Source organism: Humulus lupulus, chromosome 7 (genome assembly GCF_963169125.1).
Source record: "Humulus lupulus chromosome 7, drHumLupu1.1, whole genome shotgun sequence".
Classification (NCBI taxonomy): domain Eukaryota; kingdom Viridiplantae; phylum Streptophyta; class Magnoliopsida; order Rosales; family Cannabaceae; genus Humulus; species Humulus lupulus.
This window is the reverse complement of record NC_084799.1, coordinates 199,831,507-199,857,835: the sequence shown is the minus strand read 5'-3', so window position 1 is coordinate 199,857,835 and position 26,329 is coordinate 199,831,507. Positions and strand designations below refer to the sequence as shown.

At 34.8% G+C, this 26,329-nt stretch overlaps 1 protein-coding gene and 1 pseudogene across 1 annotated transcript; both read left to right on the top strand.

Moving 5' to 3' along the window:
- Positions 1–412: 412 nt before the first annotated feature.
- Positions 413–16,300, top strand: LOC133792574 (probable LRR receptor-like serine/threonine-protein kinase At1g29720). Its single transcript, XM_062230482.1, has 15 exons — positions 413–534; positions 1,325–1,396; positions 6,609–6,680; positions 6,775–6,846; positions 7,000–7,071; positions 7,180–7,251; positions 7,366–7,437; positions 7,551–7,625; positions 7,712–7,789; positions 7,890–7,967; positions 13,908–13,973; positions 14,116–14,187; positions 14,965–15,018; positions 15,100–15,144; positions 16,291–16,300. The coding sequence occupies exons 1-15, from the start codon at positions 413–415 to the stop codon at positions 16,298–16,300; spliced, it is 1,032 nt and encodes a 343-aa protein (XP_062086466.1).
- Positions 14,971–26,329, top strand: LOC133789110 (probable LRR receptor-like serine/threonine-protein kinase At1g29720; annotated as a pseudogene).

Sequence of the window (26,329 nt, the reverse complement as noted above, 5' to 3'; positions counted from 1 at the left end):
TAGTACAATCTTTAGGGTACTTATTTCATTGACAATAATTTGTAATTCATGATGGAATTTGAGGAAGTAATAGCTTATCATCATAAAACTTAAACTCCATATACTGAGTAATTAGGAACTTTTTGGTACCTTCTTCTTCAACTTTGTATTTGTTCTCAAGAGCCTCCCATATTTCTTTAGCACCACTAGGGTTCGAGTTGAGATCATAGAGCTTATATGATAAAGTGTTGAGAATGTGACCCCTAGATATGAGCTCATCCTCCAAGCTTTCCTTCTTAGGAGTTTGGAGACCTTCCAATTCCATATCGAAAAAATAGGATACTTTGAGAGTGGTGAGGAGAAACCAAATCTTGTCTTGCCAACACACAAATTTTCTCAGTCAAAGCGATCCAATCTAACCTAGTCTTGATGCATGAGTTTGAGAGCCACAATACATGTAGAAACTTCTTGCATCGTTAATGATGATGGAAATCACAAGAGTAGAGCATTAAAGATTTTGATTGTTGGGGTTAGGTGGTATGAATCAACACTGGGGTTCGTCAAAACTTAAGAATAATAACACAAAAGTAATGGAAAACAGTAACACAAAATCTTGCACAAGATGAGAATCTTTGTCCAAAACATTTATTCCTAAACCGCCATTAAAGTTGCTTGAGGTTTCTATAAGCACGAATAAGGAATGAGATATAACAAGCCTAGGAAATTCTCAAGTCAAGTAATCTTGATGATACTTGGAGAGAGAGAGAGAGGGAGAGAGAGAGAGAGAGAGAGAGAGAGAGAGAGCGAGAGAGAGAGAACCATTTAAATAGGGTAGTAACCACCATTAGGTCTAACAATTAGGATTAGAGCTTTTTAAATTGAGTTTTTGAGCACACGAATCTATATCTGGTCTTCTCAGGTGACATGTCACCTGGTAGTAAGCTACATGTGGCCTGTCAGGTCACATGGCACTTGTCACCTTTTCTTGAGTAGGTACAAGCAAAATGTCACATGTAGTTGTTTAGCAAAAGGTGACCAGTGTCGTGCGACTTGTCGCGATAAGAGCTCCAACATCTCACGGGTCCCTTGGTCAAATTACTCAAAATAACCCTAAATTGCTCCAAATGTTCCCAACTTTTGGGAAACTTATATACCTCATTGAATCATTTTACACCCAAAAAGACAATTTTAAAGTGCCTATAACAAAAAATCAAATTTCACACACCAACATTATGTAAATTTATTAAGTTTTTTTCACTACTTTGTGAATTTACACTTAACCTTATATTTGACCAATCATAACATATACTTATTTTTCTATTACTTCAATTATTTTGATTTACAGACGTGTGAAAGATTTGAATCTCACTGGCATGCTTCCACTTGAACTTGTTAATCTTCCTTACCTTGAAACAATGTGAGTTTTTTTTTTAAATTATTATAATTATATTATTATTATTTATTGTTGATGTACTGTGCTTACCCACTTTTTATTTGATAAATTCTCCAAACAAATATAGTTGTTATTTAAGATTTTCCTAATAATCGAAGTAATGGCTGATGTATTTCTGCCTTGATTGATAAAGAGAAAATATAAAGAAAAAGGAGAAGAGAGCAGAGAGAATGAATAAACCAGCTCAAGGAAATATGGCTGGTGACCTTTTGTATTTATAGTGCACAGAATTGGTACAATCATTACAATCATTACACAATAACAATATGGGAATATTCTAATAGAATTCCTGCCACCTAATCATTTGGTTACAACAGAATGGGACCACTAGAACAAATTGTATACACCAGAATTACTAAAACTAATTAGGCAGAATACTATTTCTTAACATCCCCTCTCAAACTAAGTGGGGTGTCAACCACACCTAGTTTGCCTGTTAGAAACCGAAACCTTTCACCACTGAGGCTCTTTGTAAGACAATCCACAACTTGATCATGGGAAGGCACATATCTGATTTGTAATGACTTCTGCAGAACCTTATCACGTACAAAATGAACATCAAGTTCTATATGTTTCGTTCGCGCATGATAAACCGGATTAGTAGCTAAAGCACTTGCACCCAAGTTGTCACACCAAGTTACAGGTACACACGGTAAGGGGAAACCAAACTCAGCCAATAAAGCTTGAATCCAAGACAGTTCGGCAGAAACCTGAGCAAGAGCTCGATATTCCGATTCTGTGCTTGAGCGAGACACCACAACTTGCTTTTTAGATGACCATGACACCAGGGTATCTCCAAAGTATACACAATAACCAGCAACGCTTGATCTATCATCCGGGCAACATGCCCAATCCGCATCAGAAAACCCTGTGAGAGCAAGTCTGTCAGCATATTTGATGTGAAGTCCTCGATACACAGTACATTTCAAGTAACGAAGCATTCTCTTGACATCATTCCAATGAACCGTGGTAGGTGCATGTAGGAATTGACTTAGTTTATTCACAGCAAAACATAAGTCAGGTCTGGTATGTGTTAGATATTGTAGTCCTCCTACTATGCTTCTGTATACTGTGGGATTTTCAAGTTCATTCCCATCTGATTTTGACAGAGGATTACCAACGATCATAGGAGTATAATAAGGTTTCAAGTGTAACATACCTGTTCTAGATAACAATTCTTTAATATATTTACTTTGACTAAGATATAGGCCTGTAGAATCTCTGTGAACCTCGATACCTAAGAAGAAATGAAGAGGGCCTAAATCTTTCAGAGCAAAAACTTCATTCAATCTGGTGGTGAATTGTTGAAGCTTCTTAGCATCGCTGCCAGTGACTATTATGTCATCGACATAAATGAGAACCATGATGATTAAGGTAGGGGTCTTGTAGAAAAACAACGACGAATCAGCTCGTGAATTATGAAAGTTCCAATCCAGTAAGGTAGCTTCGAGACGATCGAACCAAGCTCTTGGTGCTTGTCTTAGGCCATAGAGAGACTTGGTAAGTTTGCAAGCCCACTCCTTTATGTTTTTATCCTCAAAACCGTGTGGTTAGCTCATGAATACCTCCTCCTTAAGCATCCCATTCAAGAATGCATTATTAATGTCCAACTGACGAATATCCCATGACTTAGCAACAGCGATAGTAAGGACAATGCGGACAGTGGCAGCCTTAATAACAGGGCTGTAAGTTTCACAAAAATCAATACCATGGCATTGTGTGAATCCTTTGGCCACCAAGCGTGCTTTAAATCGTTGGAATGAGCCATCTGAGTTCCTCTTGGTTTTAAAAACCCATTTATTTCCCACAATATTCATACCTTTCTGCCGAGGGACCAAGATTAATGTTCCGTTTTTTTGTAAAGCAGTAAACTCCTCATTCATGGCTTGTTTCCAACCACTATGTTGTAGAGCCTCTTCAACCGTGGTAGGTTCAATGTGTGTGTCTGTCCAATTCGCTTGACCAACATATACTTTTGGTTTGAAAAGGCCTGACTTAGATCGAGTTGTCATAGGGTGTGTTGATGCAATTGAAATAGGACCTGTTGGTTCAGGTTCAGCTGGTTAAGAATCAAGTGAGGTGCTGACCTGAGATGTTTCAGCTGTAAAGTGAGGACTATGGTGGTCAGATTCAGATGAGTCTGGTTGTGTTGGTGAGGTAGCAGATGATTCTGCAATGGACTCTTCAGAATGGATGCCTGGTGTGTTATTCGGATTTGGAGTCTGAGTGGAGTTCACATCTGATGAGTGTTGAATGGGTTCAGTAAAAACACACCACGATGGGACCATGACAGAGATAGTTTGCTCAGGATGTTTAGTATTTAGGAAACCTGACTTGAAAGGAAAGTGAGTCTCATCAAAAACCACATTTCGAGTAATATATAATTGACCACTAGAGCTGATGCATTTATAACCTTTATGCACATCACTATACGAAAGATTGACACACCTAACAGAATGAAATTGGAATTTATGGGATTGGTATGGTCTCAAGCATGGGTAACATGCAACTCCAAAAACTTTAAGAAATTTATAGTCAGGTTTCTTTCCAAACAGAGTTTCAAAGGGTGTTTTATGATGGAAGACTAGTGTGGGAAGTCTATTTATTAAATAGACAGCAGTTTGGAATGCATCCCACCAATACTTAAGTGGCATAGATGCTTAAGTGAGCAGTGTTAATCCCATTTTGATGATATGTCGATGTTTACGCTCTGCTCGTCCATTTTGAGCAAAGGTATGAGGACAAAAATGACGAAAGATGATGCCATGATCAATCACACACTGTGAAAAAATTTGGAATTCTCCTCCCTAATCTGTTTGGAGAGATTTGATTTTACAATCAAATTGATTTTTATCCAAGGTTTTAAACTGGACAAAGGCAGCCAAGGCACCACTCTTAGCTTTGAGTGGATAAATCCAAGTGTATCGGCTGAAGTCATCAACAAAGTGGATATAAAAGCGAAAATTAGTGTTGGACATGAAGGGGGCTGGACCCCATAAATCAGTATGAATTAATTCTAGTTGTTTTTGAGCATGGCTGGAACTAAGATTAAATGGCAAAGAATGTGATTTGCCAAATTGGCATGCTTCACAGAAGCTTTCTTTTTCATTTCTCAAAAGTTTTACATCAACACAACTCAATACAGATTGCAAAACTTTGTTAGACGGATGGCCTAATCTCCTATGCCATAGATCTTTCTTGGAACTAGAAAACTGGTCAGTAACAGGTTGGCTTGACACAGAACTGGAAAAACAGTGAAAGCGGCTGGAATTTGGATGAGATCTTGAAGTGCTTGAGGCTGTACTGTTGAGTTGATAAAGTCCATCTTTAAGACTCCCTTGCAGAACCACCCTCCGAGTTGCTAGGTCCTTCACAAAACAACAATTTGGAAAAAATTCAACAGAGACATCATTATCTGAGGTTAGTTTAGATATGCTGATAAGGTTTTTGGTAATAAGAGGAACATGTAATAAATCATTTAGAACCAGATGATGATCATCATTTGTAGAGATATGTCCTTTCCCAACATGAGCAATATTTAGCTTATGACCATTACCAACAGTCAGATATTCCTTACCATTGTAATCATTTTTCTTGGTCATATGGTTTGTGGTGGCAGTGATATGGTTACTAGCCCCGCTATCGGCATACCAAGCATCGTCTGCAACCATTTCAAGTGTAGCAATAAATGCAGTAGCATTACTTGAACCATGTGAGAGCCCTTTGTTTTGTGAATTTCCAGCATTAGGAGGAATCGATCCCATATAGTTCTCATCGAATCGGTTGTAGCAGTGGGCAGCAGAATGTCCATATCTCCCACATATTTGACAAGTGGGTCTGTCTCCACTCCAACCACCACGACCACGTGAACGACCACCACTATTGTAGCCACGTCCAGGTCGGCCTCCTCTCTGTCCTCGTCCACCATGTGAGCCACGACCAGATGATAATGGCGAAGAAGAATGACCTTGAGGCTTCAATGCCAGATTTGCAATAGGGCCACTCAACTTGGATGAAGCACAAAAAGAATTGAGGCGCTCCATTTTGCTATTGAAGCTCAGAAGGATGTCCTGCAATTCCTGCCAAGTAACAGATGAACGAGCCTCAATAATGGACACAATGGTGATATACTCAATATCTAATCCAGATAGCACATTTGTAATCAGATGGCATTCTGGATATGGGTCACCAGCTAGAGCTAGAACATCCGCCCATTGACGCTTTTGACGGAGATAATCCACCATACTCATTGATCCCTTGCGAGATGTCTGAATCTTAGTGCGATACTCGTCCATCTTCTCCCTAGAATGAGCCCCAAACAACATTTCCAAACCTTGCCATAGAGAAGCTGAGGAGTCACAATCCATAACATTTGTAGCGACACTCTCAGTCATTGAACCATACAGCCAGCCAAGGAGTGGCTGGTCACTAACAATCCAGTTTTCAAACTCAGGATTGGGAAGCAGATCGGTCGAACCAGCAGCAGCAGGAAGACATTCTTCTGGTCGACGTCGGGTTCCATTTAAGAAGCCGTCAAGATGATGCCCTCGAACAATGACATACACCATTTGTTTCCACAGAGGAAAATTGTTACGATCCAATTTGAGGGCAAATGGTTGAGATAGTGTACTGCCCACCGGAGATACCATAGTAGACAAAGGAACAACACTGCTAGGGGAGCTGGTATGAGTGGTCGATGCAAAATTTTGAGGGTTCGCAACATTGCTACCATGGGAAGGTGATTGGTCAAAAGAATCTTGTTCTTTTCCAGATGACATGAGGCACACGCCTAGCCGAAACTCTGATACCAAGAGAAAATATAAAGAAAAAGGAGAAGACAGCAGAGAGATGAATAAACCAGCTCAAGGAAATATGGCTGGTGACCTTTTGTATTTATAGTACACAGAATTGGTACAATCATTACAATCATTGCACAATAACAATATGGGAATATTCTAACAGAATTCCTGCCACCTAATCATTTGGTTACAACAGAATGGGACCACTAGAACAAATTGTATACACCAGAATTACTAAAACTAATTAGGCAGAATACTATTTCTTAACAGATAATATTGAGAGGCTTTGTGTTTGTGGAAATGACTGAGTTGTTGGTGAGCCTCAAAATCATACATCATTGGTTTTTATTTATATTTTACTGTATTGGAATTTGTAGTGAGTTCACTCGTACCTATCTTCAAGGTCAACTTCCACCAATATGGGGTACCATGAAGAACTTGAAGACCATGTAAGCATGATATAAGTGGGACAAGGAATGACTTAATTTGATTATTTTTTTTCTCGCTTTCCGTTTTGATGCTCACCCAATAATCCTTGTGCAGTTCTCTCACTGCAAATCGCTTAACGGGAAATATTCCGAAAGAGTGGGGAAATTTATCGAGTCTTACGTACTTGTATGTTTGATTTCATATCTCTATTTTTGAATAAATATAATTTTTTTGGTGATTATATTTCATTTTATAAAAGTAGTGCTTGTATAGCTTACGCATGTTTATTATTTCAAATTCTTCCCATCACAAATTGGTTGAAAACTAACAAATATGCAGAAGTCTTGAAGCCAATAATCTTTCTGGTAATATTCCTGAGGATCTTGGGAAATTGGTCAACCTAACTAACCTGTATGTCATCATATATAATTCATTAGGTTATTTTTTTATTATTCTTTATCATTTCAAAATCAGATTTCATGTTAGAATAATGAATGTGATTTTTTTTATTAATCTCAGGTTCTTGTCCTCTAATAAGTTTGTGGGAAGGTTGCCGAATACATTAATGAACCTGAGAAATTTGAAGCAACTGTATAGTTTTGGCTGAACTCATCTTTAGAATGTGTACTGTTCTCTAGAAATTTTCTAGTGGTGCTAATTTAAGATGCATATATAAAAGTAGACCCTTTTATTTGTCATGTGCAGTAAGATAAGTGATAATAGTTTTGAAGGCCCTATACCAGAATTCATTCAGAACCTCACTCAACTCCAGAAACTGTACGTAATGTTCCCCTTCATAGCCTTATAATTTCATTGAAATAGAAATACATAGTGGGGTTTATGAATGTAACTTTCGTTTTATATTCTTACATATTCACACATCAATGAAGGGAATTATATGCATCTGGACTAGAAGGACCTATCCCTACTGCCATTTTTCAAAATTTAGAGAACTTGAATGATCTGTGAGTAAACAAAACTTGTTGATTTTATTTTTACTTCTTAATCATTACCATGAACTAATTAATCATTTATGAACTCATTATAATAGGAGGATCACTGATATGGCAGGAGAACAGTCTGACTTTCCTACCCTAAACATCCAAACCTTTGGCAAAAACAACAAATTGTATGAAACTTACATTCCTTCCTACGTCATGTCACTGATGTAGAATATTTGTTATTTGTAGCATATTTCAAATATTGACCTAATATGAAATTTTTGTCAGGATCTTGAGAAATGTGAGTTTATATGGACCTCTCCAACCTAAAATTTTGGGTATTATTAATGCAGAAATGGAGATGTTGTAAGTGTTTCAAACTTCTTTCATTTGATTTGCTTTGAAATTGTAAAATAACCTAGGAACTTTCTTATTGTTAGTAATCATGTTGTCTGTTTTTATTAGCTGATACAAGAGAAAATGAATCAATTTGTGTTGATCTGAATGAATGACCAAAGTTACATAATGACTTATATAGCCATGATACAACTTATCTGTTAGTAACAACTTAACTAAGTATTAACTAACCTAATTAACTAACTAAAAGAACATAAAGTAAATCTAACATAATCCTCAAGATGGAGTGTATAAATTTACTAAACCCATATTGGATATAAGCTGTTGGAATTAAGCTGGGAATAAAGCTTTGCTCATTAAATTAGCTACATTATTTTTAAAAGTGACATGAAGGAGTTTTAGGTGGTCAAGTTGAACCTTCTATCGAACAAGATGACAATCTATCTCAACGTGTTTGGTGCGTTCATGAAAGATTGGAATTTTATAAATATGTATTGCCGGTGTGTTATCATAAAATAAAGTTGTGATAAAGCCACGTGTTCTCACATATGGCATTGGCCATAGATCTATATTCTCCTTCAGCTGATGATCCAGATACTGTGTTTTGCTTCTTGGATTTACAAGAGATGAGAGAATTGCCAAGAAAGATACAATAACCAGAATTTGATCGGCGAGTGTCCACACAAGAGCCTCAATCAGCATCAACATAATTCTTAACTAAAAATCAGCATCGATATTTGTTTCTTCATATCCAATCAGCTAAGAAGTCGATGATGTAGGAGAAAAGAGAACTTGTCCAATTGTTCCTTTGAGATATTGCAAGATACGTTGAGCAGCTTGATGGGGAAGTCGTGGTAGCTAAAGAAATTGACTTAGACGATTAATAGAATATGAGATGTCTGGTCTTGTGATGGTGAGGTATGTGAGTTTGCCAATCATGCTACGATATCTTGTAGGATCAGAAAGAAGCTCGCCTTCGTCTTTGCTAAGTTTGATGTTGGGATCCATTGGTTTAGTGACCGATTTAGCTCCAAAATAACATGAACCAGTAAGCAATTGGAGAGCCAAAGTTCTTTGAGAGACAATTATTCCCTCATTAGTGCGACCAATTTCTAAACCAATAAAGAAACGTAATGGACCTAAGTCTTTAAGTTTAAATCGTGTATCTACTGAAGTTTTAAATGTAAAGAGGCATCCTTATGTGAATGCTAGCTATTATAATATCATTAACATAAACTAGAATTGCTAAGAATGCACTTGGTTTTTTTAAATGAAAAGTGAATGATCAGATGGTGACTACTTGAAATCATCTTGGAGAATAGTAGATCTGAGTTTGGCATACCATTCCCGAGAAGCTTATTTTAATCTATAGAGGCTTTTGTTGAGTTTGCAAACTGGATTGTTAGGAACCACCCCTTGTCGTTGATATCCTTTTGGTAATTTCATAAACACATTTTCATCTAAGTCACCATGAAAAAATGTATAATTTATGTCCGTTTGATGTAAAAACCAATTGTTAGTAGAAGCTAAATCATGAAGTATTGTAAGATTATAAACTTGCTATCGGGGCATAAGTTTCAAAAAAATCTACCCCATGTTCTTGAGCAACTAATCTTGCGTTGTAACGATCTCACCATTGGCTTTGTATTTAATTTGGTATACCCATTTACTACCTACTGAGTTGCAGCTAGAGGAAGAGAGATGATTTCATGAGTGTTGCTAGCCTTTAATGACTGTAATTCTTCATCCATGGCATGTTTCCATTCAGGTATTTGACAAGATTTGGAAAAATGCCTTGGTTCTTCAATCTTTTGAGTTACTCAGACATCAACTTTGTAAGAATCATGTAGTTTATTATAAGAAAGACAAGATTGAATAGGGTAATTAGTAGAAGCTTTAACAAGGACATAACCACATAAATAATAATCCAAAATGAGCTGGTTTGGTAGAAATAGGTCCTGTTCATGCAATTACTAAAGACTTTTTTTGTGTGGATACATAAGAAGAAGCTGGATTAGATGTAATTGTATGATGAAGATATATAGTACTAGAAAATAATTGATCAAGAAAGTCATTTGTATCAATATTATGATATGGAAAAATATCTTCATAGAATTGGACATCATGGGAAGAAAAATTTGGTTGCTTTCAATAACAAGGTATATATGCTTTTATGTTATCAGGATTCCCAATGAAAACACATGTTCTAGCTCGTGGAGAAAATTTGTGTCTAGTTGAATCTAGTGTGAAAGAAACTTCTAGATAGCCAAATGTGCGTAAATGCATGTAGATAGGCCCTTTTTCATATAATAATGTATATGGAGTTTTAAATTACAATAGCTTTGAAGGAGTTCTATTGATTAAATACACGAAAGTGTGTATCAGGGGCATTGTCAGATCTGGTAGCCTTTATATTGACAGAAAATTGAGTATTAATAAATGTAAATTAAAATATGAGGAATGATAGTTTGCCCTTTAGATTTGACTTTCAACATGTATATCCATGTATATCGAGTATTATCATTTACAATAGTTCAAAAATATTTGTATCATTGGACATATATGACATGAAATGTACCCCACATATCAGCATGAATTAAATCAAAGAGCTTGGCAGCAAGATTGTTTTGAGAAATGATTGGTAATCTATTTTGTTTAGCTAAATTGCAAATGTTACAAAGAGTCTTATGAGCTATTGTAGAAGAAAAATATAATTTTTTATTTATATTTGAAGAGCTAGACATGGATGGGGTGACATAGGCGTAAATGCCATTGATTTCCACTAATATGAGTATTACATGCTAAATCAGAAAGCAAACTTGGAGATTCCTGATGGAGGATGTAGAGATTTCCACATTTGTTAGCCATCCCAATCTTTGAAATCCGAGAAGGATCCAATAAAATACATTGAGAGGAAATGAAAATAATGGAAAATTTGTGTTTTGGATAAAAGATCATGTATTGAATAAAGATTGAAACAAAACTGAGGTACATATAAAACACGAGTAAGAGAAATGTGTTCATTTATTTCAACAGTACCAGACTTGTCAATTTTGTATTTTAATCCATTGGGAAGAGTAACATAATTTCCAAATGTTAGATTTATCAAAAGAGGAAAAAGTATCAATTTTATGACATATATGGTGGGTAGCTCCACTATCAAATATCTAGATGTTAGAAGAGAATGGGTAGGGTTTACTAGATAAATTAGTTACATTTGGTTGAGGAGATTCCTCGGCAATAGTTTCTTTGTGCAATTGTTGATTCAACAAAGATATCAATTGATGATAATGTGTGTTGGGCAGAATAGTAGAATTGGGCGTGGCTGGAGTGGATTGTTGAGAAATTATTGCTGAGGAGCATTGTTAAAAGATTGATGGATGGAAGCATGAAGTTTTTCTTGGTATTTCTTTTTGTCTCCATATCCCGAGGGAAACCCATGTAGAAAATAACACTTGTCAACATAGTATCCTAACATCAAACAATGAGTGCAGGTGGGCCTTGATTTCTTTAATCATGATGAAGGGTTTGTATTGGGGAGGTGTGATGTGGATGGTGGATTTATAAGATGAGTTGTGAGGAAAAAGAAATTGTTGCTGGAATAGTGGGATGAGTTTTAGGAATGGAGGGTAAGCTAATATCATGTTGTCTTTCTTCTTGAATCGCCATGGAGAAAACTTTAGAGATGGCGGAGAGGGGATCAATGAGTAAGATTTGTGTTCGGATAGAGGTATAAGATTCATTGAGGCATGTGGGGAATTGAAGAATTTGATTTCGATTAACGATAATACAACCAGGGTAATCTCCATTGTTCAAGAAATAAGGACTCGAAGAGTCTTCATGAACAGGTTGATCAAATTGCTCAAGTGGTTGAAATCGGTTTGAAGAAGAAGGATCAGTTGGGGAGGATTTGTGGGATGATCTCCATGATTGGTTTCAGTTGCATCTGAAGGAGGAATTGGGGATTGACAGGGGTTACTCCTGAAGTGGAGCTTTTGGTTCTTGGACGTGCCGTGGAGAAGAAGAAGAAGAAGAAGAAGAAGAAGAAGAAGAAATGAGATTTACTCTGATACCATATTAGCTAATACAAGAGAAAATGAATCAATTTGTATTGATCTGAACGAATGATCGAACTTGTAGAATGACTTTATATAGCCGTGATACAAACAACTTAACTAAGTATTAATAACCTAATTAACTAACTTAACTAACATAATTGAAAGTAAAACTAACAGTTTTATATTTTTTATATGTAGATTTATTTATTTTGTATCAGTGATCTTTTCCATCTTTCGCATTTTTTAAAAATGAAGAAAGAAATATTGAAAGTTTAATGTAAGCTATTAAATTTAGAAGATCAAATCATATAAATATGTATATATATATATATAGAGAGAGGGGGGGGGGGGGGGGGGAGACTACGGTGCAACCTGTTACACCCAGATTTCGAGACTTGAGGTTGTGACCTCGAAAGCTGGGTTCGTCAGGTGTGAGCTCGCGATAACTAAAACACATGTTCGTAATCTAGACGCCAAATCCTCGAAGATAGGTAGCCCCGAAGTCCTTATAAGCTCGAAAGACAGAACATCAGAGTATATCCATTGTCGGGTAGCCTTGGATCAAGTGGCCCGAGCTTGGCATGGGTGTGAGCCCGAAATAAGGCGGCCTCGGTGGTATTTACCCACTCCGAGGTGGTCTTGGGGAAAGTAATACTACTCATAATTTACTCAGAGACCTAGACTGGCATGATGCTGATTGCTAATCTCGAATGGCTTAGTGAGTCACCTGAGGAGACGCAGTCCATGCATTCAAGAGATATTTATTGTTGTAACTTCCCTACAATAAAGGGATATTAACTAGTCGGTTATACGCCCCTGGTCTTCAGGGGACGTTTCCTTGTATATAGGAGTTACAAACTTTAAAGTAATTAAATTTATTAATGTAGAGAATAACTTCCCAAGACGTGTGTGATTGGATTCTGAGATCTCCTCTATAAATAGAGATGTCATGTACCTTTGTAAATGACCAAAATTTTGTGATCTTGAGAGAGAATCTCTGGAGAATTCATCCCTGAAGAATTTCCAGAAATTTCCTATGTCCTAATAAAAAAGATACGTGGACTGGGCAGAGTTAACTGCTGAACCACGTAAAAAACTCTCATTGTTTTACTGTATTATTCTTGCCATAGTTTTTGCTGTTTACGTGCTCTACATTTTAAGTTGACGAAAAACGGCGTCAACACAACCAGTGGGTTATTTTCTACACTTTGATAATTTTTTATATGACTGTATACATTGTAGTCATTTAAGACATCGAATTTATAGTGTCGAAAACAAGGTTCAAACAGTTGAATTTTGCACACGTATTTTTTTCTGCACAGTCCGTGTGTAAAATTCAATTGTTTGAACCTTGTTTTCGGCACTATAAATTGTTCAAAATTTCTTGAAAATTTGCAGAATATCTTAAATGTCTACAATGTAGACCGTCATATAAAAAAACTATCGAGGTGTAGAAAATAACCTACTGGATGCACCGGTGTAGCCTAAAAAGTGGCTTCACCGTTGTCTTACCCTATATGTATATATATTCTTCGAGAGTTCAGCGAAGACGTGGACTCCATTTAAGGGAGGTGAACCTTGATAAATCTATGTTCATTTTCTATTTTAGTTCTTGGAGACTTGTGTGTTTGTATGCCCGGTTGTGTGGAGGACGTAACTCGAGTTGAAGAAAACTCAACAATATATATAAATATATAACACAAACTATAGTCTATGGTATACTGTTTTCATATCAAAATTTAAGTAGAAAGTGATAAAGGAGGTAGTAAAGTCGATGCAAATAAGGAATTCAAAACAAAAAAAGAAAATTGAAGCATTTAAGACATCCTCATGCAATAGTATTCTTAATGTAGTACATGTATCTTTTTCACTTTTTAAAAATTTCTCTCAGGGACCTGAGCTTTAATAACTTGGAAGGAGAGTTACCTGGTGATAATATAGGTGGAATAAAACATATGTAAGCATACCAAATTTTTGTCGAACTTTTCGCTTTGGATTATTGCTTCAATGTTAAGATATAACTGTCAGCTTTTCATAAAATAAAATAAAGGATAGCTATTATCTGTTGTTGATTGAATTTAACTTCATCGTATTATCAGATTTTTAGGAGGCAACAAGCTTAATGGAAGTGTCCCTAATAGGTTCAGCTTCAATGATAAGAATGACAATATGTATGTTTCTAATCTTGGATATATTTTCTTTTTGTTTAGTTAAGAAACTTGATGTGCCCCTTCTGTGTTTCACATGTTGATCTTTGTAAGACTAAAATATTAACTTTCTACTTTGTTATTATATATGACAGGTTCACCAATGTGAGGCTCATGTTATTAGCGTTAGTGGCCGAGTGTTTGTAACTATTGAGTTAGTTAGTTAGAATTGGTTGTTGGGCTGATCATAAACTAGCCCCACTCCACCACCCAAGTACATGTTTTCCCTGTGTGCAAAGTTATACTTATTTTAGTTATTAATTTCGAGATTAAATGTAGAACGTTTGGACTGGTTTAGCATAGCGGCACATTCAACATTTCTTGTCACTTTATCCTATAGTAGTTCAAACACATATGGGGAATATTATAAAATAATATTATCTTGGTTTAATTTTCTTAACTCTCTGATTATTCTTAGCTACTTCTAAGTATATTGACTTAAATTTCAAAGGATGTTTATTTATTTTTATATGCATTTTTCTCTTTTCTTTCTATGAACTTGTTACCTCATCATCATTTTCTTTTGTCTTCAATAATACATTCCATATATCTTGAATGAAATAATTATATATCTTGGATGAAATAATTATATATTCAATTGTCATGTACAAGTTAACACTCTTAAATTATTGTTGATGCCGGGTTACAAGATTGAAAAATAAAAAAGAATTATTATAATTTAAAAAAAAAAAGGAACAAGTAAAAAGCTACAATACTAATATATTTGTTACTCTTTTTCAGTGATCTATCTTACAATAACTTTAATTGGTCAGCTGATACCTGCACAGGAGACAAGTGAGAATATGCTTTTAAAATCATTATATTCCTCTTAAATTTTTATACATAACTTAGCATTTTCTTTTCTAAACCTTTCAGGCTTGCTCATGTAAACACATATCGAAGTTCTTACTTGAAGAACAAGTAAGTTTTTATTTCTATTGATCCTTATTATGAGCTTATTTCTTAACTTTTATTTCGTACGTATTTAAAATATACTTATCGAATAATACATCCAATCCTTATTTCAAGCAGACTTCTACCTTGTGTCGATAAATTCAGCTGCCAACAATGTACGTTTCCTATCATTCTTCTTAAGAAAAAAAATATATGAATATTTATTTTACAATGAATATCATTTTATTGAGTTTGTATGAGACGCTTACTAGTATGCAATTGTGGCATCATTGTAAAATGTTATGGTTTGTAGACGAATGGAAAATGAAAACTTTTCTTTGAATATCCATAGGAAACATTTAGATAATTATTTCATTTAATGATTGCTAGCTTCTACAAACCTATCAAATCCTCATAAATTACAAATAGATTAGAGTTTGTTTTGTATTCGATCTTATTACAAATAGCCTATGGCTTTCTTTTTTTATCCAGCACAATAGGGGTTTGTTAAAAAAAAAGGTCTATCTGCTTTGGTTTGGAGTGAGCCTAAATGATTAGGAAAAAGTAATGTCAATAGTTACCGCAGTTGACAAAGAAGAGTCAGAAGAGATGTCAAAGTCAATGTCCTTGTATCCACAGTCATGGCTATTTTATCCTTGATTTTGTCTCAACTACTCTGGCTATGTTTGTTGGAAAATATTGTTTTAACGCTATTTTAAGTGGCATTTTGAGGTATTATTTTTATGAAGACACTTGCAATTAGTGAGATGTCTTAATTTGGACATTTGTGTTTTTCCTTCACGAGTACATAAAAAATATCTACTAATATGCTAAAAATAGTAATGGGGTTATTTAGGAATTGTCAATTAAAGTTGGTAACATGGGAAGGAAAAGTAGTAGGATTTATGGTAGTCTCACCTGGGTAATGCAAATTATTATGAAGAGAAAGTAGCGCATGTGACTCTTGTGTGTCCTGCCACCATACAGCCATAGACATCGTCAAAATTCCGATGCACCCCAACTAAAAAACCATGTACCCATTAACGCGTCAGCTTGTTGGTAAACCCCCAGTCAAGTTTGTCTACAATAGGAGGCCACGTTATACCTAGTTTAGCATGGTTATGTATTTAAATTTATGTATTTTCATTTCTCTTGCTGTTTTTCCTGTTTTAGTGCTGTTTAGTTTATATTTTATTTTTAGTCCTAGGTGGCATTATCACTTAACTTGTATATATAGAAGGTGTTTTTCTTTTTGTAAGGATATAGAAAAAAGAGAGTTTTAAACGAGGAACTGAGGAGAGAACAACCCTCTTGAACTGGTTGTATTTAGGAGAGACTAGCCTCTTGAATGCTAGCCAATTTATGTGTATTTGTTCATCATTCAATAAAGATTTCAAGAAGTATATTAATCCATTATGGGCTTAACTACTGATAGATTGTTCTCTACTAAGAAAAGTCTATCAATTGGTGCGGTGAGCTGCGGACATGGGACCCAAGAAGGTTGTGGAGAAGAGCGACTCCACTACTGTATCCGAGGAGGACACAGCGATTTTGAAGACCGAGTTCTCTGAATTTAAGAACTCCATGGAGGAGATGGCAAGGGAGATTCAACAATCTCAGAAGGATTTCCAAGAAAGTATGCAGCAACAATTCAAGGCTCTTTTAGACATTCAAGAAAGCTCAAGAACTCATCATCACACCATTGGGGAATACAACAATGGGGGATCAGGCAGCCAGAAGAAAGGGAAATCGAAGGAAGAAGCCATCCCAGTGGAATCCTAGCATGGCGGCATGAACCCAGGTTTCCAACGCGAGTCGGCGGGCACTTCACCCATGGCTGGAATTCGAGGGACATGACACACGGAGCGAACTTCCTATGATCGGGCAACACGAGACTAAATTTCGGCATGAAAGTTGTCTAAAAATATTGAAGATGCCTAATTTTGACAGTGAAAACCTAGACGATTGGGTAATGCAAGCAGAACGTTTTTTTTTTGTGCCAGGGGTATGATGAAGAAGAAAAGATTGAAGTAGCTTTCATATCTATTTCTGAGGATGCACTCTGATGGTACCAATACGAAAATATCAGGAGGGAAATTCTAAGCTGGGAACAACTAAAACGAATGCTACTTCGCCATTTCCGAGACACCCAAGAAGGCTCCCTCCATGATTGATTTTTGACCATCAAGCAGGAGGGATCTATTTCAGATTAAAAGAAAAAGTTTATAAGGCTATTAGCACCTTTGACAAATGTGGATTCTGCGTTACAGTTAAGCACTTTCATGAATTGCTTAATCCCATCACTGAGGGCAGAATTGCGAATCATGAGACCTGAGAATGTTGATGAAGCTATGGAAATCATTCAAGACATCGAAGACATGAATAGGGTGGAACGAAAACGTTACAACCATTCAATTAAGTCTAGCTTCAGCGACAAATCAGTGAGAAATGACAGACCCTCGTCAAGTGCAAACCCAACACAATCAATCACAGATATTCGGAGACATACTGATTCCGAGGTCCAGCAAAAGAGGCAAAAAGTACTGAGTTTTAAGTGTGATGACAAGTGGTCCCCAGGCCACTGTGGTAGGAAGAAAGAGCTGCAAGTAATCATGGTACCCGAAGAGATTGAGGACAACCTTTTCAACCAAGAAGAAAACGATGACAATTAGGAAGAGGCGACATTTTACTCTACCGAAGTACATGACAATGTGGCTGTTTCATTCCAGTCGGTGGCTGGTCTATCCACAAATTCGACCATGAAAATCAAAGGAAATCTTGGATCTAGAGAGGTAGTACTCCTCATCGATTCTAGGGAAACTCAATTTTATTTCAAAGGTCCTAGTGAATCATTTACAGTTTCCCATAACCAAAATGAAGACATATGGAGTTACAATGGGAAATGGGGATTCGCTAAAGTGTGATGGAATTTTGTAAGAACCTGAATATCCACTTCCAAGGTGTGGAAGTAATAATGATTTTTTACCACTACCACTTGGGAGCGTTGAAATAACTTTGGGGTTACAATGACTGGCAACATTGGGCACGATAAAGATATACTGGAAGCTACAAACCATGGAGTTTCAACTTGGCAAACACACAGTCACTGTCAAAGGGGATTCATCGCTAGACAGGTCAATGGTGTTGCTGAAAACCATGATTAAGACTCTACAGGTCGAGAAACAAGGCCTCATTTTAGATTTCAATTACACTAGTTCGGAACCCAACTAGTTGGACCGCAAGTACCTGAATTTTTGTCCAAAATAATTGCTGAAGTTTATGATATTTTCAATATGCCTGCGGGTCTCCCTCCAATCCGTTCCCATGAGCATTCAATTACATTACAATCTGGAACAACACCAATAAGTGTGAGACCCTATCGCTACGCACACTTCCATAAATCAGAAATTGAAAAGCTAATTTCAGAAATGCTTACGGTGGGAATAATCCTACCCAGCACCAGCCCTTTCTCAAGCTCGGTTCTACTCGTAAAAAAAAAGATGCTCATGGCGATTTTGTGTAGATTATTGAGCTCTTAATAGATTTACCATTCCAAATAAGTTTCCAATACCCGTCATAGATGAACTATTAGATTAATTAAATGAAGCTCTAATTTGTTCTAAATTGGATCTTATAACAGGCACTACAAGAAAAAATACTTTTAATAACACCAAAAATATGTTATCAAAACCTACGATAACATTTTCTGATGTGTTAAGACAGACTATGTTATCGTAGGTCAGGGTACTTTACATAACACTTTATCAGTGTTATACAGATGTGTTATTGTACTGTCAACGATAACACAATTTCTGTGTTATTTTAATATATAGATAAGTGTTGAATTATGTTATTTATAGTCGATACTATAACATTTTTTTTTTGTTATACTAAACTTTAGTATAACATTTTTTTTGTGTTATACTACACTTTAGTATAATGTGGAAACACTTGCCAGATTTCGAAGAAACCTGGAACCGTTCACCACTATACAGAACCAATTCCCTTTATTCCACCTTGAGGACAAGGTGATGGTTTTTGGGAGGGGTATTGATAAACCTTAGTAAAGTTCGTCTACAATAGGAGGCCATGTTATTCCTAGTTTAGCATGGTTATGTATTTAAATTTATGTATTTTCATTTCTCTGGCTGTTTTTCCTGTTTTAGTGGCTTTTTAGTTTATATTTTATTTTTAGTCCTAGGTGGCAATATCACTTAACTTGTATATATAGAGGGTGTTTTTCTTTTTGTAAGGATATAGAAAAAAGAGAGTTTTAAGTGAGGAATTGAGGAGAGAACAACCCTCTCGAACTGGTTGTATTTTGCAGAGACTAGCCTCTCGAATGCTAGCCAATTTCTGTGTATTTGTTCATCATTCAATAAAGATTTCAAGAAGTTTATTCATCCCTTCTGGGCTTAACTACTGATAGATTGTTCTCTACTAAGAAAAGTCTATCACTTGCACCATTGTTTGACAATACACTTAGCACAATATGAGTCATCATTAGTAAATAGATTTGATTTTTTCAATAAGTCATAGAGATCATAAACGTATTGAGTCACTGAATATTATCTCTACAATATGGAACTTATATACAATAAAAAACCATAACTATATCCCTAGTAAGGCTTCTTCTCCAACCTCTTTCTGCTCCAGATAAGGCGTGGGACGATATTTCCAAATGCTATAACTGTCTCTTGGTTGTGGTGGATGGTTGACTAAATGCCCTCAATTTTTTCATGTTAAACATCCATTTATAGCTCCGATGATTGCTGGTGTTTGTTATGCTTTGATTCAATTGTATCCCTCACTTCTTTTGCATTGGATTACATAAGTTTTCTCTTAGCAAATTATGAATTATTTTGTTTGTTGGGTATTTCCTTGATTTATATTTCACTTCATTATCCTAAAGTGATGGGTAGACAAAGGTAGTTAATGTTGAAAATTAAACTGGAAAATAGAGACAATAATTATTATTGTATAATTTGGTTATATATGTTTCAAAATCTTATAGTTCTTTAAACAATTCGGCATCCCAATGACTATAGTTTTATTCATCCAAAAAAATGAAACCCTTCAAATAATACACAGAAAAATCTTTGGGAATAATTAGTAGCTAGTTGGATATATAATGACATTTCTTGTTTGAGGGTCTTGTATATTTAATTTTAATATTGACTCACACTAACAAGGATACCTTAATATTTTATACATGTGGCAGCTCAACAATCTTCACTTCATATAAATTGTGGTGGGCCTCCAGTAAAAGTGACAAACGTCAATGGGAGTCTCTTATATGAAAGTGACTTGTATGATTCCTACGATTCTACAGTGAGTAATAATAATCCTGGAACATATTGGGGATTTAGCAGCACTGGAGATTTTATGGATGATGATGAAGATATAAAAAGTCATATTATAAGTAAAGACCAATTCAAGAATTTAGGAGACTTGTATATAACAGCACGAAGATCACCTTTGTCTCTCACTTACTTTGGTTGTCTAAAAAATGGAACGTACACAGTGAAACTACACTTTATAGAGAAGGAGTTTGAAGAAAATACTGTTGGTCGACGTCTGTTTGACATTTATGTTCAGGTAATTCATTAACTTATTAGTCTTCGTATATATGTACATATCAAGATTATAGATAACTAAAACATTAATGAAAAAAAACGATACATTACTAACTTTGTTTTTCATTTAGGGAAAGAAAATGTCGATGGATTTTAATATAGATGAGGAAGCCAAAAGAACTGGTAATAAAGTTGTTATCCAACAATACTTTAATGTCAGCGTGACGGATAATACCTTTGAAATCCTCTTTTATTGGGCTGGAAAAGGGACAACGGTTGTCCCTAAGAGGGGACACTATGGTATTATTGTATCGGCTATTTCTGTGTGTCCAAGTAAGTTATTTATCTTTGGAAAAGAACTTTTGTATATATATATATATATATATTTCACCATTAACAAGATTGGAAACAAAATAAAACATTATGGAATGTAATTATGTTGCACAATACACTAAATAAGCACTCTAGAACTAAAAATATAGAGTTGTAATAAACGGCATTAACTATAAAATATAGATGTGATACACAAGAGTTGTAATATACGGCATTAACTATAAAATATAGAGTTGTGATATAAGTCATCGACCATTAATGGTAGATTTACATTAAAACTATAAAGCGCATAGAGTTGTGATACATGTCTGATCCACTATTAATAATGACAGATCTCCCAACTCCCCTAATGCTAGAGAATAGAAGTTAATCTTTCCCTACTTATCTACCATGTCTTCTAATTAAGTTATTTATTGGCGAGCCATTGGTTAATGACACTGAACTAGGAGAAGCAAAATCAAGCACTACTGAAGAAACAGTCTGACCTATTGAAAATGTACCCTCTAGGCTGATTACATCGTAATTTATAGACTTAATTCACACATCTAAATCTCTGATTTTAGGAACAGAACATGTAATATGCTACACCTGAAAATAATCTAATGAATTCAAATAATATATATATAAGACAATCCTAAAGAGATAAGATCAACTTAAAGGACAAAAAGAAATTCAAATGTTGTTGAAAGAGCCGACATTCTTTATTAGGATTTCAACAATTAATATACATATCCACTATATATGCTACTTTATTAAGACAGTCTTATTTTCTCCTTTATGAAGTGTTAGTCAAATTTTATATGTTTAGTTACACAAATCATTCTATATTGAAAGTTTTGTTAGTAGCAGCTTAAGATTGTCATATTGAATAAAAATTTGATATATTGCTTAAATGTGTAATCACTACAATAAAAATGGTTTTTAGGGGCGACGGGTTTCGTCCCTGAAGACCCTGAAAGTCGCCCCTAATAGTTATTAGGGGCGACCCCTAATAAATTGCATCTAATAATGTATATTAGGGGCGACACACCTGTGGCCCCTAAAAGTCCATTATTCGGGGTGGTGACGTCACTCCTAATGTTTTGAGATGTTGCCTCTAATGTTTATTACATATGACAATATTTATTTCAAATCTAACAAAGCATTTATGTCATCATTAAAATAAATGTCCTCATCTTGTTCGATAATAGCCTTTGCCTCCTCATGTGTCTTGTGACTTGCAAATTCGTTCTATGTGTCCAAGTTTTTCACATTTTTTGCAGTTGATGACATCAGGTCTCCACCAGCACTTACTTTGTCGATGATTTATTTTCTTGCAGGATGGGCATGTTGGATATTTATTTGTGTTGTTGTTGTGGCCTCCTCTTTCTGCTTTTTCTTTGAGAGAACCCTCCATCACATCTTGTGTTTTCATCATTATCCTTTGCTCTTGTGTTTTGTTTGCAATATCGAGAAGTTTGTCATAGTATTCTTTGATCATTTCAAAATCTTTCATTTTTTAAGTTCAATTTCCTTGATCAGGACTTGCATAGCTTTAATTCTTTCATCTCCTTCATATTCTTTCTTGAGATACTCCTATATCTCTTTTGATGACTTGAAAGACATGATGTGTGTGAATAATGGTGGTTGTAATTGAACAAATAAAGCATGCCTTTTGCTTTTATTTCTTCTTCTTTTTGTCTTTATGGACTTTAATATGTGCCATAGTGGGATTGTTTGGATGTGCTGGAACTTCATAGTCTTTTTCCACAACATCCCATAGATCTAATGCTTCCATGTATGTCTTCATACGTACTGTCCAAAGATGGTAGTTGTTTCCGTCTAATATCTCCAGAGCAAATTTCGATAAATTATTTGTTTCGGCTTCCAGATTTTTGTTTATGGATTGTGTTTATGGTTTTAGGTTATATGGATTTTTTGGTCATTGTAGTTTTGTGTTTTTCTCAACTCACAGGTCCCTCAAGAATTAGCTCTGATACCATCTATTGGTTTTTTGTGAATATAAAAATCTAAAAATAATAAAGACAATTAAAGAAATAGATATTTAATGAGCCGAAAAATCTTATACTCTTTATTCAGATCATTGTTATTTAAATAGAGCTTAACCATAAAATATTTTTAAAATTTAAAATATTTACTAATATCAAGAATATCTAACAAAGAAACTAACAACCTAAAGACTTGGTCTATTGACCAATTATTTGAATAATTTTTAATAGTTGTTTGGGGTACACTATATCCTTCAACTCTTTCATTAATTTCAACACATTGTAGAAATTCATAATGTTGATAAATTATAAATATTATAGCAAGAAAGTTGGCGCAAAAGTATCCTAATTGTAAAACACTTAAAATGTGACAAAAAAATAATCACCTTAGTTGTTTATAGATTTTAGTCCTTTCATTTATTGCAAAACCTAAACCTTTATCAAGGGACTAAATTCGACGTGAGATTATTACTTAAGTTGTGTCACTCATTTGTAACATTTTCATTTATTGACATGAATTTGTTTTATGCATTTCAGGTAACAAATCCCATTGTGAAGGTAAGAAGTGTTAACACTATTGAATTTGCAATATTTTATTTTATAGGGTTTATACAATTTTAGGTATTTTTGTTATTTTAATAATAGTTGGACACTCAATTTTAAACAACTACAAACATGATCATTTTTTCTTGTCAATTATAACAAAATGGTTTCCGCAACTCAACAAATTAAACTCTTTTGGCCTTAATTTGCAAATAAAAGGTCCCGTTTGTAATTGTTTAAAATTGAAGATCTACATTGATATCAAAAAATGGACCCAAAATTGTATAAACCATTTTACTAATGTTCTCTCTCCTTTTCTTTCTTGTAATTTAGTTTTCAATTGCTTGTTGTAGTTCCTACTAAACCAGATAGAACACCCATTGTGGTTGGCGTTGTCACTTCAACTTTTTGCCTAATTCTGTTAATAATTGGTGTCATCGCTTGGAGAAAATATCAAAGGAATAAATATAAAAGGGAAAGAACAGGTACGTAGTAAACCAATTTTGTAATTGAATTTTTACTTGCTTGAGCCTCTAAAAACAACTATTTATAAATATGTCCTATTGACTTCTCTATATTGTGGGCAGACCTTACAGGTTTGGAGCTCATAAAAGGCTCCTTTACACTGAGACAACTACGAGCTGCCACAAATGATTTTCATTCTGAAAACAAAATTGGACAAGGTGGTTTTGGAAGTGTTTATAAGGTATAAGTCATTATTAGGATATTCATGTTTTTCTGTCCAACTCAATCTGGGATAGAGTTATATGTGTATGAAGAGGGGGTCTTGGTCCACAAAAATTTAAATACATATAATATATATATATTTTTAATTTATATGGTTTTCATGTCCCCATAACCATTTTTAACCTTTTGCTCCCTCTAATATCATATCGAGCTTGTTCTGCATATATATTTGAAGATGTAATTTTGAATGTGTTTAAATGTAGGGTCACTTATCAGATGGTACAGTTATTGCAGTGAAACAACTGTCTTCTAAATCAAGACAAGGCAATCGTGAATTTGTCACTGAGATAGGCATGATATCTGGTTTACAACATCCAAATCTAGTCAAGCTTTATGGATGTTGTGTAGAAAAAAATCAATTACTACTAGTATACGAGTACATGGAAAATAATAGTCTTGGTCAGGCACTTTTTGGTAAAAATTGTTATCATTTGCGCTTCTTCTTTTTTCTAAGACATTTTGATTTGTCAAAATTTTATTAATTTACAAATACTCTATTTTAAATGAATTTACTTTGACTGTGTTTATTCGAATGTAAAGAAGCGAATGCTCTGAAACTGGATTGGGCGACGAGGTTCAACATATGTGTTGGAATAGCCAAAGGTCTTTTGTTTCTTCATGAAGGGTCGCCTCTCAAGATTGTTCATAGAGACATCAAGGCTACGAATGTGTTACTTGACAAAGATCTTAATGCTAAGATATCAGATTTTGGATTGGCTAAGCTTCATGAAGAGGATAACACCCATATTAGCACTCGAGTTGCTGGAACTGTGTGAGTAATTTTACATCCTTCAACTCCAACCTAAGGTCATGTTTAGAAAATAGGATTGGATTGAATAATTTTTATCATGTGATTTTTTTTTATAATATATAGAGAAGATATCAATAAAATAATCTTTATCTAATAATATAAATAATCCCCCTTATGGAGTTTTAATTTAATCTCATTAAAAAATTTGGGATAATTTTATCCTATCCAATCTCCCATACATCTTTAAGTTCAATGGTAGGAAAAAAATTACAACTTTGTATCCAAGTTTTATTCATATAACTTATTCTATATATTTTTTCTTATATTCCTTCATCCAATCTATTCCTATTTTCTAAATTGTGACTTTATTAACTATACAAGAGTAAAGAATTTAGATTTTAATGCTCTTCTTTTGTTGTTTATTCAGATGATATATGGCTCCAGAATATGCACTTTGGGGTTATTTAACTGAAAAAGCAGATGTTTATAGCTTTGGCGTAGTTGCATTGGAAATTGTTAGTGGGAAGAGCAATACAAGCTACAAACCTGGAAATGAATGTGTTTGCCTTCTTGATTATGTAAGGAAACAGTTATCTTATGTTGTATTTTTAATATATTATAGACTATGTAATTGAGTCTTTGTGGGTGTCTTTAATAGTTCATTCATTTTGTAGGCCTTTCTTTTGCAACGAAAGACAGAATTATTGGAGATAATAGATCCAAATTTGGAGGGTAAATTTAACAAGGAAGAGGTTGAAAGTGTTCTCAAACTAGCTCTTTTATGTACCAATGCATCTCCAGCGATAAGGCCTACAATGTCAGAAGTTGTTAATATGCTTGAAGAACAAACAACCATTACTGAAAAGGTGTCTGATCCTAGTATTTATGAGAATGATTTGGAAAATGATTTGAGGTTTAAATCCCTCAAAGCCTACTATCAACAAAGTGAGAGAAAGGATAGTTTGGAAACCCTAGGTTCCAATTATTTGAAGAAAAAATATAACGAACCTTCTACAAGTGGTTCCGCTGATCTATACCAAATTAATCCTGAATCCTTAACCATTTCTCATCATGATCTATATGAGATCAATCCCGATAGCACAAGTACTAGTGAAATTTCTTCTTTGGTGTCACGTCGTTCTGCAACTTAACATTAAAGTTTTGTAGGAGAGTAATGGTTTATGTACACAAAATATATGCACCAAAACATTTCAAAGTGAGACATGGTATGTATATTTAATTAAATAATGTGATTGGTTAAAAAAATTCATTCA